This window comes from Heteronotia binoei, chromosome 17 (assembly GCF_032191835.1).
Source record: "Heteronotia binoei isolate CCM8104 ecotype False Entrance Well chromosome 17, APGP_CSIRO_Hbin_v1, whole genome shotgun sequence".
NCBI lineage: Eukaryota > Metazoa > Chordata > Lepidosauria > Squamata > Gekkonidae > Heteronotia > Heteronotia binoei.
In genome coordinates, this window is record NC_083239.1 from 16,942,337 (window position 1) to 16,957,352 (window position 15,016).

General features: G+C 45.3%; 1 protein-coding gene across 2 annotated transcripts in view; it reads left to right on the plus strand.

The window, feature by feature from the left end:
* The window catches only part of CSMD2 (CUB and Sushi multiple domains 2), an 831,733-nt gene that overhangs the window by 615,318 nt on the left and 201,399 nt on the right, over positions 1-15,016 (plus strand). For both annotated transcript variants that reach the window (XM_060257873.1, XM_060257874.1), the window contains 3 exons: positions 847-1,016; positions 3,468-3,624; positions 7,887-8,078. In XM_060257873.1, the coding sequence (XP_060113856.1) occupies positions 847-1,016; positions 3,468-3,624; positions 7,887-8,078 (519 nt within the window). The remainder of the gene's footprint in view (positions 1-846; positions 1,017-3,467; positions 3,625-7,886; positions 8,079-15,016) is intronic.

The following is a 15,016-nucleotide window of genomic DNA, read 5'->3' on the forward strand; positions in this document are numbered from 1 at the left end:
ACTGCAGGGACATCTCCTGCTTATAAGGGCCAGTCACTCTGCCTCTTGCAGTGGGATAAAGTTACTTGACTGAATGGGAGTTTTGGTCCAAGTGTTGATGCCCCCAAACAATAGTCTGGAACTAAACTGGATGGGATTTCAAGATCTTGGACTGCCTATAAGTTCTTTGGGGGCAACCAATGTTCAGGACAGATAAAAAGGAAACTCTTCTTTTCTCAATTAGTAATCAAACTGTGGAATTCACTGCTGGTGGGCATAGTGATGGTCACTGACGTAGCTGGCTGTAAAAATAGATTAGACAGATTCATGGAGGAGAGGTCCATCAGTGTTTACTGTCTATGGTAACTAAAGGTGTTAACACCTCTTTAGTCAGAAGCAGCAAACCTCTGAAAAACCAGGGCTGGAGGGCAGCATCATGGAAAGGCCTCGGCCTCTGTGTCCTGTTAGTGGTTGCCTGCTGCATGAAACCAGATGCTAGATTTGGTGGGCTTCTGGACTGATACAGCACACTGTACCTATGCTCTTGTGTTGACTAGCCAGAGGAAATACTGGAATTCTAGGAGCACCTGAGATCCCTGATCATCCAGCACTGCTACTTTTCTATAATTCATTGAAGTTTTGACATTCACTGTGTGTTTACTCAAGACTCTGAATGTATGTACATCTGTCTGGAGTTTCTACATATCCAAATACAGATTACAAGATAAAACTGAGATGCACACTCAAACACATCTGTCCAGTGTTTCTACATAACCAGACACAGATTAAACTGAGATGTATGCTCACACTTTATACTGTGTGCATCCTCTAAATGTTAAAATTCAGTCGCTCTGTTTTTCTCTGTAGCGGAATGTGGGTCTTCCGTAACCGGCACTCAAGGCGTTCTGTTGTCCCCAAACTACCCCCTCAACTACAACAACAACCATGAATGTATCTACTCCATCCAGACACAGCCAGGAAAAGGAATCCAGCTGAAAGCCCGTTCTTTCAACCTGGAGGCCAAGGACATCCTCAAGGTAATAACTGCTCATCTGGTGAAAGAGGAGAGATTTACAGGCAGGTTAAACAAACAGCCTGATGGAAAAATCAGCTCAAATCCAATTTGCTTAATCCCAAGTGGAGTTCACAGCCTCAGCAAGTGGAAAGTCACAGTCAGGGTGAAGTTCATTGGTTGCAAATAGATCTGGCAGTGCAGATTTTCTCAAAACAGTGCCAAAGGAAACACCATCATGAAACATGTATATAGATATAGATTGATTTAATTCAACAGTTTTTTCTCCCCTGGGGGGGGGGTGGGAATAGTGGCCTGCATCATACTATTCCACTCAGCAAAGTTGGAAGCTGGCCTCTTCAGTAAAGAGCTTCCTGCCCTGACTTGGGATGACTCAGGCTAGCCTGATTTCATCCAATCCTGGAAGCTAAGCAGGGTCATCCCTGATTAGTACTTGGATGGGAGGTCACCCAGGACGTCCGAGGTTGCTGCACAGAGGCAGGCAATGGCAAACCACCTCTGAACATCTCTTGCCTTGAACCCTATGAGGTCATAATAAGTCAAGGGGCATCTTGACAGCCACCAAACAGCCTCCTCCTTCCAATTTCAGTGGCTCTTCTGGTTGGAGAAAGGCTCCGTAGGCTTCAGATTTGCTGAGTAGAGTATCTGCTTTCTCTGGCATAATTTTAATGTTGAAACGAGTGTTGATATTATTTCTGTGTCACAAATGGTGTAGTCTCCACCACGGTTTCTTCTCTTGCTGGAAACCACCCTAGAGTGTACTCTATCATGGGGGGAGCACCTTTAACCTCAAACTGGAATATGGGACCCCATAATTTAAAAAAAAAACCTTCTGAATTTGCTCATCTTTCTTGTAATCAGTCTCTCTTTCTCCCCTACCTGCCTTTTAAAAAACAACATGACTCCCCCACCCACAGAGCTGAATGGCAACTGTAGGTGGGGGCCACCTTTGCCTCACCCAGGAGGAGGCAGGTGACTGAGTACACAGGTGTCCCTACATCAGGATACTGGGGGAGGAGCTGGCTGCAATATAGTAGCTGTCTCCTCCCTCCAGCTTCTTCTTCCGGCTGGAATTTCATTGGTGTGAGGAGCTTTTGAGTACTTTAAAAAAACCACCCTAGCATTTCAAGAAGAGACCAGGAGCATGGTTGGAACAAGATGTGCCAGATATGTCATCTGAAGATGCCAGTGTGGCTAGCAAAATCCGCGTCGTGGCAGTGGGAAGGTTGGGGGTATAAATGGGGGGGTGCTTGTAAATTGCAAAGACCCCTATTTCATATTGCACAGAGATATAACTGACTACACAAACATTGATCAGAGCGGTAAGGCCAGCCCTTGACCTAGTTATCTCCATAAAAGGGTGAATGGCACAAGCATTCACATATGGATAAAAATAAAGGTGCTAAACTTGATCCTGATGACTCCCCACTCACCCACTGAAAATCAAGACTCCTCCCACCTGGATAGCCCTAGCCCTGGTTGGGCTTTCTTGGTCATTTGAAGGAAAGAATTGGTTCAGTGTGTGCCATATGCTCCTGTGGAAAGGGCACGGTGCCTTGATTCATGGGCCCATGTCCTTGCCTAGGCCTCAGCCTTAGCCCAGAGGGAGCTTATATCACTCTCCCTTCTGCATGTTCTTGCCCTGTTCTCTTGGGTTTGCTGTGAGTTGCCCTGGGGTTGACAGTGCCTATATCCCACATACCAACCCTGCCCCCTTTTCCAGCAATTCTCCCAGGCCTTGAAGCCTCAAGCAAGCCTGGTTGCTAGGATAATAGGTTTTCAAAACTAGTGGAGGCTTCAATCAAGGCCATCACCTTGGCAACTGCCCATTCCCCACTTCTCTCTGGCCCTTTAGCCCTGTCCCCAGGTCACCTCTTGAGTGTCAGTGGGGTCTTTTCACACAGCTTCAGTGGAACATGAGCACAACTCCCTTTCCTGGCTTATTGGAGGATGACACCTGGCCCTTTCAAATGTGGTAAGCAGGGCCCTCCCATGGGATCATAAGCGGGAGCTTAGCCAGTGCCCTCAAATAAGGGACCAACAAACAAATCCTGTGGGAAAAAGCTAAGCTGTGTTTGGAGATAGCCTTAGTAGCCTGGTCTCATCAGAGCTTGGAAGCTAAGCAGAATCTGCCATGGCTAGTAGTTGGATGGGAAGACTGGGGTTGTTGTGCAGAGGAAGGCAACCTCAAACTGACTCTGCACATCTCTTTCTGTGAAAACCACATGTTCTGCAGTCGTCATGAGTTAGTTGCCACTTGATGGCACACCATTATTGTTATTATTTGGGGAAAACTGGTCCAGCCTCACTGACAGGTGTATGTATAAGACCATCAGTAACATAAGCAAGGAAAACAGATTTGAGTCCAGTTGCAAGTTAGAAACCAACAAGAGATTCAGCGTACAAGACAAGAAGGGGAACCCATCCTCACATGCAGTTCTTCTCTCTTTTCCAGATCTATGACGGCAATAATAACTCTGCCCGCTTGCTGGGTTCCTTCACCCGAGGGGAGATGTTGGGCCTCAGCATCAACAGCACTTCCAGCACCATGTGGCTTGAATTCATCTCAGATGGCAACAGCACCAGTCAGGGCTTTGAACTACAGTTTTCTAGTAAGTCCAAGGCTGGATTGCACAGACATATGCAAAGGAATCAGGTTGTATTCAACTGAGTTCTTGCAACCTCCCTCTCCCCACCATCCCTTTCCCTCCAGCACAGCATTGTGCTCAAAGGCTTAGTAAACTCACAATGAAAGTCATGCAATCCTTTTTTTTTCCTTTTTCTTTTTTTTAGGAAAATCAAATGACACAAAAGAGGGTGGGAATTCTTTTCTGGAGAATAAGAAAAGGTGTTACAATGAGGCTTTTAGTTTCTGGATTTTCCTTTGAACCAACATGATACCTGGAAGTTCGCTTCATTTTGGAGATCCATAATCCAGGAATCAATCTCAGTGTAACACGTGAAGGGACAAAGAGAGGGAACAGAAGCATTTTAGGCTCGTACACATTGTGAACAAGTTTATGGTGTCAGATTTGAGTCCAGTAGCACTTTAAAGAATAGCAAGATTCCCAGAGTGTAAGCTTTTGAAAGTTTAAGCTCCCTTTGTCAGGTATCTAATGCAGACTCACACCACCACCAGAAGTTATGGTATGTTTGTGATGTCTGAACATGGCTCTAGAGTCACAAGGAATTTTTTCCATAGCCCATTTGTAATAATGGTAGATTGTCTAGATAGCAAATGGAAGTCACTCACAGCTTCTATGTAGAGAGAAGAGTTGGAACAGAAATACAAAGGGTAACTTCCCAAGTCTTTTTCTTTGTTTCTTTCTTTTTTAAAAAAAGGCTTGGTCTCAACTTCTTTTCCTCTTGAGAACTCGGGAAGAGGGTATTCAAGCCATGCTTCAGATATAAGCAAATTTCCTTTTATTCATTTCCATTGGTTCATATGAATCTGCCAGTTGTTAATTGCTTCATTGAAAAATGATTAGTCCACTTATTCTTCTGCAGATAGCTACTCTCACCCCCATATCATTTTGTTCTTTTGTTCTCATTATCCAAAAATCTAGTAAGTATTGTTGTTATGTATAGTTTAACAGATCAATTTAATAAGATTTCCTTGTTCTTTTTTTTTTAAAAAGATCCCTCTAAGCCTTCTGTCAGTCTCCTTCCTTGCCCAGGAGACCTTCAATAAATGCATCGGTTAAAAAGTAAAATACAGAATGTGAATTAGGATACCATACAAAGGCAGCCTGAATGGCCTAGACTAATTTGAGCTTGCTGGAATTTGGAAGCTAAGAAGGGTCAGCCTCAGTTAGTACTTGGATGGGAGACCATCACAGAGGACCTGTTTGCTGTGCGGAGCCAGGCAGCAGCAAGACACCTCTGTTCGTCTGTTCCCCTGAAAACTCTGCAAAGGGGTTGCCATAAATTAGTTGCATCTTTCCACCATTTAATTATTATTACATAAGAATAGGCACCTGATGCTCGGGAGTCTATTCTGCCCCTCAGCATTGTCCCTGAACTCAGAATAATCTCTCACAATCGACCGGTGTCTAATTTACCGTTTCTAGGTAAAATTATTGAGAGGGCTGTGGCGTTGCAGCTTCAGAGGTTTCTGGATGACGCTTCTGTCCTGGACCCATGTCAGTCGGGCTTCCGGCCGGGCCATGGGACGGAGACGGTGCTGGTCGCCTTGGTGGATGACCTCCAACGGCAACTGGACCGAGGCGGCGTTGCGGTGCTGATGTTGTTAGATCTGTCGGCTGCATTCGATACAGTCGACCATCGGCTACTGACGCGCCGCCTCGCCGACATTGGGGTTGAGGGGTCGGCCTTGCAATGGCTTTCCTCCTTTCTCCTAGGTCGGGGACAGAGGGTGGCTATTGGGGGGGAACGGTCCCGGAGGCGCACACTGGATTGCGGGGTGCCTCAGGGAGCAGTTCTCTCCCCGATGTTGTTCAACATCTATATGCGCCCCCTCGCCCAGATTGCCCGGCGGTTTGGGCTGGGTTGCCATCAATATGCAGATGACACCCAGCTCTATCTACTAATGGACGGCTGGCCCGACTCCGCACCAGGGAATCTCGACCGGGCTTTACAGGCTGTTGCGACATGGCTCAGGCTGAGTGGGCTGAAACTGAACCCAGCGAAGACAGAGGTCCTTTGCGTGGGTCGCGGCGCTCTGGGAAGGGAAATAGCTCTCCCGGCCTTCGATGGTGCGCTATTGAAAGCAGCGCGCCAGGTAAAGAGCCTGGGTGTTTTACTGGAGCCTTCACTATCAATGGAGGCCCAGATAGCAGCCACTGCCAAGTCAGCATTCTTCCATCTGAAGCGGGCAAGGCAGTTGGCCCCTTTCCTCGAGCGCCGGGACCTCGCAACAGTGATCCACGCAACGGTCACCTCAAGACTAGACTACTGTAATGCCCTCTACTTGGGGCTACCTCTGTGCCGGACTCGGAGACTGCAGCTAGTGCAGAACGCGGCAGCCAGGCTGTTGCTGGGACTCCCAAAACGGGAGCATATACAGCCGGGGCTGCGTGAACTGCACTGGCTGCCGATTGTATACCGAGTCCAGTACAAAGTGTTGGTCGTTACCTTTAAAGCCTTATATGGCCGAGGACCTGCCTACCTGAGGGACCGTCTTTCCCCATACGAACCCCAGAGAGCACTGAGGTCAGTCGGGAAAAATCTAATGACCATTCCCGGGCCGAAGGAGATAAAATATCAGAGCACCAGAGCACGGGCATTCTCGATTGCGGCTCCTACTCTGTGGAACCGACTCCCCGAGGAGGTGCGGGCCCTGCGGAACCTTGAGCAGTTCCGCAGGGCCTGCAAGACCGTCCTTTTCAAATTTGCACACCCGGACTGTTAGGAAGATCAGAAATTAAGGAGCCGCCAACGCGGTTGAAGAACTATACCGCAGAATAACTGTATTTATTGAACTGGTTTTTAATGTTATTAAGTTTATTGTTGATGTTTTATATTGTTAAACTTAAAGGTTTTATTATTATTATTGTATGTTTTTATAAAATGTTGTTAGCCGCCCTGAGCCTGCTGAGGTGGGGAGGGCGGGATAGAAATAAAATTTATTATTATTATTATTATTATTATTATTATTATTATTATAATGCTGCTTTGCCTTCTCAATTTCAAGCTGAGACCACAATCAAAGGACTTTTTAAAATTGTTTCACCTCACCAGTGTCAATAAGATCAAAGAGTCTTCAGAGATCAGCTGTCCAGTGTTGCTCATCCTTCAGTTCTAAACATAGTCCCAGTTAAAAATTTTAGTTGCTGTTGCTGACCAGGGAAGTAGAGGAAAGTGAGAAACCTGAATTTAAGCCACACTTTCTTAGAATGGCTGGCAAGAGACCATGCATTTCTGCAGTCCCCCCACATACACATAAAATGGGGAAGAATTTGACTGATGCTGAAAAATTCTTTTGTGCAACTAGGAAGAAATGTCTGTGTGCCGCCAGTTGCTTACTTGCTTAGCTAGGCCCTGTTCAAATGGAGCAGAGGGAATCCCTGCTGCTTAATTTCAAAAATAAAAAGGGCTGCCTGAGAACATGTCCTGGAATCACTTTTTAAAATCCAGACACATTAGCCGTTGTTGCATTCTGCACATGCTTAGGTGCACTCTCTTCTTTTAATTTTTTTTTTAAAATGCAACTCACAACCAGTTTAAAAAAAAATTATTGCGACCCAGAGAGAAATAAAAAATATAGGAAAATATAACAGTGCTGGCAAGTCTACAGATAAAGTCTAGAAAAGGTTTCCAAATATCTAAAAATATACCTGTACACAGTTGCCACATGTTGATATTGCTCTATCAGTATGCCATAAAGCTGTAAAGTCCTCAATCCACTGGATTACTGGAGGTGGACCTCTATCTCTCCAGTGTAGCAATGTAAGTCTTTCAGCAGCAGTAAGGACACAGAGGGTCTGTTTTCATTGACCACTTTTTCCCTAACTGTTACCTTCTATTATTTCAACTTTGCTTAGTCGCTATTACTCTGCTCCATATAGGCTTGGGTCTTAATAACCAATTTCGCACACAGCTCACCTCGGAGTCACGTCCCTCTTCACTGCGCAGCGTCTGGTCGGATTTCCCACCATCTGCGCCGGAGGAGCAGGAAGAGATGCGGCTTCTGCCTCGCAAACAGAAACTGGGTTTTAGCGATTTCCGTTTGCAATGCAGAAGCCGAGGTGAGCAGTGTGCGAAATCGGTTAATATTTTAAGACGGGTTCTGGTGCAAACAGCCTGAGAGTTTGAGCTCCTTGGAGTACCCCTAGGAACCTGGTGGATGCCACTGGAAATATCAGGTTGAATATCTGATATAGCAAGCTGCCCTTTGCTTCTGCTTTCCTTTCAGGTTTTGAGCTGATCAAGTGTGAGGATCCCGGTGTCCCACAGTTTGGGTACAAAGTCCGTGACGAGGGCCACTTTGCAGGGAGCTCAGTCTCTTTTAACTGTGACCCTGGCTACACGCTGCGAGGGAGCCGTGCACTGGTCTGCTTGACGGGGGAACGGCGTGCCTGGGATCAGCCTCTACCCATCTGCGTAGGTATGAGTCCTCCCCTTTGGTCTGGTTGCCCAATTGAGTTATTGTCTTCAAGCATGGCTGATAACGATCCCAAGCAGGTTTCATTTGGTGGACCAGTTGAGTTTTAAAAGCCAAGCTTGTGCTCTGCTAAGGACAACATGATTCTGGAGATAATGGGTCCTGGGAACTTTGAGATTAATTTTTTATTTTTTCCTCTTGATTTCAAGGCACAAGCTACTGAATTTACTCAAATACAAGGTTCTTTTTTTTTTGGTATACCATTAAAAAAGAAGGGTTTTCTCTCATTTGCATACAGTTACAGATAAGTCCAATAATAAAGATGTGTGTGTGCGCGTGTGTAAGTTTTTAGGGAGGTTGTCTGACATTAGGGGCCATTTTCCTTTTCAGTGAATACGTGCATTGCATTTTCTTGGGGTTTTTTCTCTCCTCCTCCTCCTTCTTTCTTCTTCTTCTTCTTCTTTCTCCTTCTTCTTTTCTTGTTAAGGAGCCTAGATCTTGAACAAGAACCTCCTTGACTGAGTCTCGGGCATATCCTAATGATGCAATCATAGAGTGTGAGAGCATGCCGAAGCCTCTAAATTCTCTTCAGATACAGAAGAGTCTTTGATTGGCTGGAGACATGACACTTCTGCTACCTTGGCAGCATGAAGCTTCAGGATTGTGTTGCTTTCTGGGTAACATGAAGCTTCAGGACTGGCCTGCTCTCTTGCCTAGTTAGCAGAACAGGGCTGTCTAGTTGTACTGACTCCAGTTTCTCCATCAAGGAGACACCTCTCCACCCACCACCCCAGTTTTCTTTTTGCTTACCACTCTGATGTTGAATCTGAAGGCTGCAACATGGCAACCAGCTGCAGTAAAATAGGACCTCTGTGTCCAGAAACGGGAAATCAATCACCAGAATGTGACCATTCCAGAAGATTTACTTACTAGTGCCTCTTCCAATCTAGTTTTAAACGCCAGCAATAATTTTAATTGCCAATGTTTCCATTTCAGGCTCTATGCTGCTCCTTTACAATAACCTTCAGGTTAACTAGACAATTAATAGGAGCGTGGGTTGTCTGTCTTTTTTAGTACACAGGGAAGATACAAATCAAGCCCTCTTTTCCTTATGTTTGCTTTAAGAGTTTGGCTACAGTTGCCCACACGAGATAATCTGTCCTTTGGTTGCCAGCTAAGTTAGCAGAGTTTTACTCCGGAGTGGGAATAAGGCAGAAATAGCAGGATTTGTTTTAAGGGTTCCATTCCAGTCTTCCAGCATTGTTAGTGATGCTGCTGTTCATTAGTATAATTGCTTTGTTTGTGGGTGGGTGGGTGTATATAAACACACACACTCATATATTCTCACAAAAATTTCAAAGGGTAACCTGCTCCGAGACAGCAAAACAATAACAAAACAGCACTGGTGGACACATACAGCTCTCAGCTCAAACCAGTTCAGCACATCATTAATGATCTTCAGCCTGTGCTGGACAATGATATTCCTCTCTCATAGATATTGGGAGGGAAACCTTTTCTTGGTCACAGAGAGTTTTCTAAACTTAACTTCTCACCCACAATAATGCCCTACCTGACATGGACACAGACTCTAGAATCAGGGCCTGCAACAAGTCAACTCTGTCCCCATATTCATTCTGACAACACTATCACTGGACCTAATAACACCAGCCATACCATCTCTGGTTTGGTCACTTGCTTATCTTCCAATGTTATATATGCCATCAAATATTGGCAGTGCTCTTCTACTTTTTGCCTTGGACAAACAGGTAGGTCCCTACATAAAAGAATCATAAAATCATAGAGTTGGAAGGGACCTTTAGGGTCATCTAGTCCAACCCCCTGCACAATGCAGGAAACTCACAAACACCTCCCCCTAAATTCACAGGATCTTCATTGCTGTCAGATGGCCATCTAGCCTCTGTTTAAAAACCTCCAAGGAAGGAGAGCCTACCACCTCCTGAGAAAGCCTGTTCCACTGAGGAATCGCTCTAACTGTCAGGAAGTTCTTCCTAATGTTGAGCTGGAAACTCTTTTGATTTAATTTTAACTCATTGCTTCTGGTCCTACATTCTGGGGCCACAGGAAACAATTCCACACCATCCTCTATATGACAGCCCTTCAAGTACTTGAAGATGGTGATCATATCATCTCTCAGCCGCCTCCTCTCCAGGCTAAACATCCCCAGCTCCTTCAGCCTTTCCTCATGGGACTTGGTCTCCAGACCCCTCACCATCTTCGTCGCCCTCCTCTGAACCCGTTCCAGCTTGTCTATATCCTTCTTAAATTGTGGTGCCCAAAACTGAACACAATACTCCAGGTGAGGTCTTACCAGAACAGAGTAAAGCGATACTATCACATCATGTGATCTGGACACTATACTTCTGTTGATACAGCCCAAAATTGCATGTGCCTTTTTAGCCACCACATCACACTGTTGACTCATGTTCAGTGTATGATCCACTAAGACCCCTAGATCCTTTTCGCACATACTACTGCTATCAATGTTTACAAAGCGGTTGTGATGACAACCCTCATCTACGGCTCCGAATCGTGGGTTTTATACCGTCATCACCTGCGACTCCTCGAGCGCTTTCATCAGCGCTGCCTTCGCACCATCCTCAACATCCACTGGAGTGACTTTGTGACCAACACTGAAGTTCTCAAGCGGGCGGAGGTTACCAGCATCGAGGCACTGCTGTTGAAGACGCAGCTGCGCTGGGCAGGGCATATTTCTAGGATGGAAAACCACCGCCTTCCCAAGATTGCCCTGTATGGCGAACTCTCCACCGGCCATCGAAATAGAGGGGCACCAAAGAAGAGGTACAAGGACTCCTTGAAGAAATCCCTTGGCACCTGTCGCATCAACCATCACCAGTGGTCTGACCTAGCCTCAGATCGCAAAGCATGGAGGCACACCATCCACCAGGCTGTCTCTTCTTTTGAGAACGCACGCATAGCTGGTCTTGAGGACAAAAGGAGATTGAGGAAGAATCGCACTGCTACAGCACCAACCCTAAATCAGACTTTTCCCTGCAGCCACTGTGGCCGGACCTGCCTGTCCCGCATTGGTCTTGTCAGCCACCAGTGAGCCTGCAGCAGACGTGGACTATTGCACCCTTCTTAAATCTTCGTTCGCGAAGCCAAGCCGAGAGACTGCTAAGACAAGTCTCCCTCATTCTATAACCATGCATTGGATTTTTCCTACCTAAATGCAGAACTTTACATTTATCCCTGTTAAAATTCATTTTATTGGTTTTAGCCCAGTTTTCCAGCCTGTCAAAATCATCCTGTATCCTGTTTCTGTCTTCTTCTGTGTTTGCAGCCCCTCCCAATTTAGTATAATCTGCAAATTTAATAAGCATTCCCTCTATTCCTTCATCCAAATAATTGATAAAGATGTTGAACAAAACAGGTCCCAGGACAGATCCCTGAGGCACTCCACTTGTCACTCCTCTCCAAGAGGATGAGGAACCATTCACAAGCACTCTTTGGGTGCGATCTGTCAACCAGTTACAGATCCACCTAACGGTAACAGCATCCAAACCACATTTTACCAACTTGTCAACAAGGATACTATGTGGAACCTTATCAAAAGCCTTACTTGAAATCAAGATAAACGATGTCTACAGCATTCCCCCAATCCAGCAAGGTAGTCACTTTCTCAAAAAAAAAGAGATCAGGTTAGTCTGACAAGACTTGTTCTTGAGAAAACCATGCTGGCTCTTAGTAATCACATTCATTCTTTCTAAATGTTCCAGGACCGACTGTTTGATTATTTGTTTCCAGGTATAGACGTCAAGCTGACGGGTCGGTAGTTATCCGGATCCTCTTTTTTTCCCTTCTTGAAGATGGGGACAACATTCGCCTGCCTCCAGTCTTCCAGCACCTTTCCTGTTCTCCAACAATTTTCAAAAATAATAGCCAGAGGCTCAGAAATTACATCCGCAAGCCCTTTTAGAACCCTTGAATGCAATTCATCTGGCCCCGAGGACTTAGTTTCATTTAAAGAAACTAGGTGTTTATGTACTATCCCTACGCTGATCCTAGGTTGGAACTTCATACCCTCCTTATATGTTCTGTTTTTGGCATGTTGAGTACCGTTCCCCTCAGAAGAGAAGACTGAGGAAAAGTAGGAATTGAGCAGTTCCGCCCTCTCTTCATTACCCATTACAATTTCATGTACTTGCCCTCGCAATGGGCCTACCATGTCCTTGCTCTTTTTCTTACTCTGAACATAAGAAAAGAACCCTTTTTTGTTGTTTTTAGCATCTTTGGTCAGCCTAAGCTCGTACTGAGCTTTAGCTTTCCTAATTTTTTCTCTACAAGCACTGGTGATTTGTTTATATTCATCCTTGGTTATTAGGCCCTCCTTCCAGTTCCTAAAGGAGTCTTTTTTATTTCTCAAGTCTTTAGAGAGCTGTTTATGGAGCCACTTCAGCTTCTTTAGGCTTTTTCCATTTTTTCTTCTCATAGGAATTGTCTATGATTGCACTTTCAGTATTTCGCTTTTAAGAAACTCCCACCCCTCCTGAACCCCTTCCTCCTAAGTATTTCTGACCATGGGATTTTACCCAGCATAGTTCTAAGTTTATCAAAGTTTGTCTTTCTTAAGTCCAACCTATAAGTCTGACTACGTATAGCTTTTCCCTTTCCTAAGACTGTAAATTCCAAAATCACATGGTCACTACTGCCCAGGATACCCCCTATTTCCACTTCTTCAATCAATTCTTCCTTGTTGGTGAGAATCAAATCCCAGATAGCAGATCCCCTTGTTTCCTTCTTTGCTTGCAGCAAGGAAGTTGTCAGCAAGACAAGTCAGGAATCTATTTGACTTTTCATTTTTGGCAGAGTTGGTCTTCCAACAGATGCCCGGGTAATTGAAATATCCCATGATCACTGTATCCCTTCCCTTGGAGAACTTTGCAATCTGCTGTAGAAGTATCTCATCCAAGTCCTCTGCCTGACTTGGTGGTCTGTAGCAGACCCCCACAATAATATCACTGTTGTTCCTTACTCCTTTTATTTTTACCCAGAGACTCTCAGCTGAACTGCCATGTTCCAATTCACATATTTCCTCACAAGTATATACCTCCTTCAAGTATACTGCTATGCCTCCACCCTTTCTCATTTGCCTGTCCCTTTTAAATAAGTTGTACCCCTGAATCCTAATATTCCAGTTATGAGTGTCATCCCACCACGTTTTAGTAAGGCCTATTATGTCATAGTCTCCTTCCTTTATTAGAACTTCCAGTTCCTCCTGTTTGTTTCCCATACTCTGTGTATTAGTGTAGAGACATCGGAATCCACGTTTTATGCATCCCAAGGGTTTGGTTTCCATACAAGCCTGCAAGTTAACATTACCTAGCATATGCATCACTCTCTGCAAATCTTTAATGTTCTTATCCCCTGTTTTTGGCATCATACGAGGCTTTGAATTATTGTCTCACTCCCCCATACAATTTAGTTTAAAGCCCTGCTTATTACATTAGCAAGGCTGTTACCAAACACCCTTTTCCCTACCGCCGTAAGGTGCAAACCATCTCCCGATAGAAGACCACCATCTCGAAAGCATAAGCCATGGTCCAGAAATCCGAATCTTTCCTGACAACACCATCGACGTAGCCAGTCGTTTATTTGAAGTATTCTTCTTTCTCGTCCTAAGCCACAGCCTTCAACAGGAAGCACTGACGAGAACACAACATGTACGCCCAGCTCCTTCACCTTCTGACCCAGAGCCACATAGTCTTTTCTAATACGTTCAGGGCTATGATGGGCAGTATCATTTGTTCCCACATGGATCAGCAAGAAAGGATAGTAATCTGTGGGCTTGATAAATCTTCCAATCCTTTCTGTCACATGCTGGATGCATGCTACCGAGATGACAAGTCTGGTCGGCACACTTTAGGCTCCACCCCTCTGAACAAGGAGTCTCCAATCACCACCACCTTCCTCTTCCTATATTGGGGAGCAGAAGCTCCAGGCTTCTTATCCACAGGATCCTGAGAAACTTTGTTCAAGCTTCGTGGAGGCTGGGGAAGTAGGCCTTATTCCAGTGGTTCAAAATCAGTTACGGTGGGGAGATCCTGGAACCTATTGCTGAGCAGCAGGGGCTCAGAACATCTCCTGATTTTTTTTCTCCTTCGGGTTACATTTTTCCAGGAACCCTCCTCCTGTGTTGGGTTCTCTTCTAATTGCTGAGATACCATTTCCTCTCCCTCCTCTTGTCCTTTCAAGAGCATCTCATGTATTTTGTCAAGAAAATCCTCACCTTCCTTTATGCACTGCAGTGTGGACAATTGTGCCTCCAGTCCCTGTATCTTCTCCTCCACTAACTTACACTTGCTGCAAGTGTAATTCATGCTACTCTCAGGTAAAAATACAAACATCCCACAGTCTTTACACGTCACTACCTCTGCTCCCTCATCAGCCATACTGCTGCAATCCATTTCAAAATTTTCTTTATCTTCACTTATCTTTAAATCCCACTACCAACTGCCACTTGAAACTACTTGTGGGTAACTACCCACCTATCTATAGAACCCCCAAGCTAGACCCCCCAGGCCACTAGCCCTTTGGCTCTTGCCCTTTGGCTCAAGCCTCTGGCAAGGATGAGCCTTGCAAATTAAAGGCTCAACCCCCCACCCACCTCTGACTTAACAGCTAGAGCAACAGCAGAGGGTGGGGCCAGCAATTACCCCCAGGCAAACAAGCTCTCCTCACTCAGTAACAGCTACACAAAAGACACACAAAAGCAATCAGAAACTTCTCTCCAGCAGGTACCAAGGACACACAGAGTTACGTCCCACAGCAACCCTAGGTAATGCTCCCCAGCAGTTTTAGAAAAGGAAATCAAGTCTCACTCACCTTACCAGCAGCTCTGTTCCAGATCCAAGCACCTTCTCCTACTGCAGCTGAGACACTTCTGGGCATAAATCTGACTT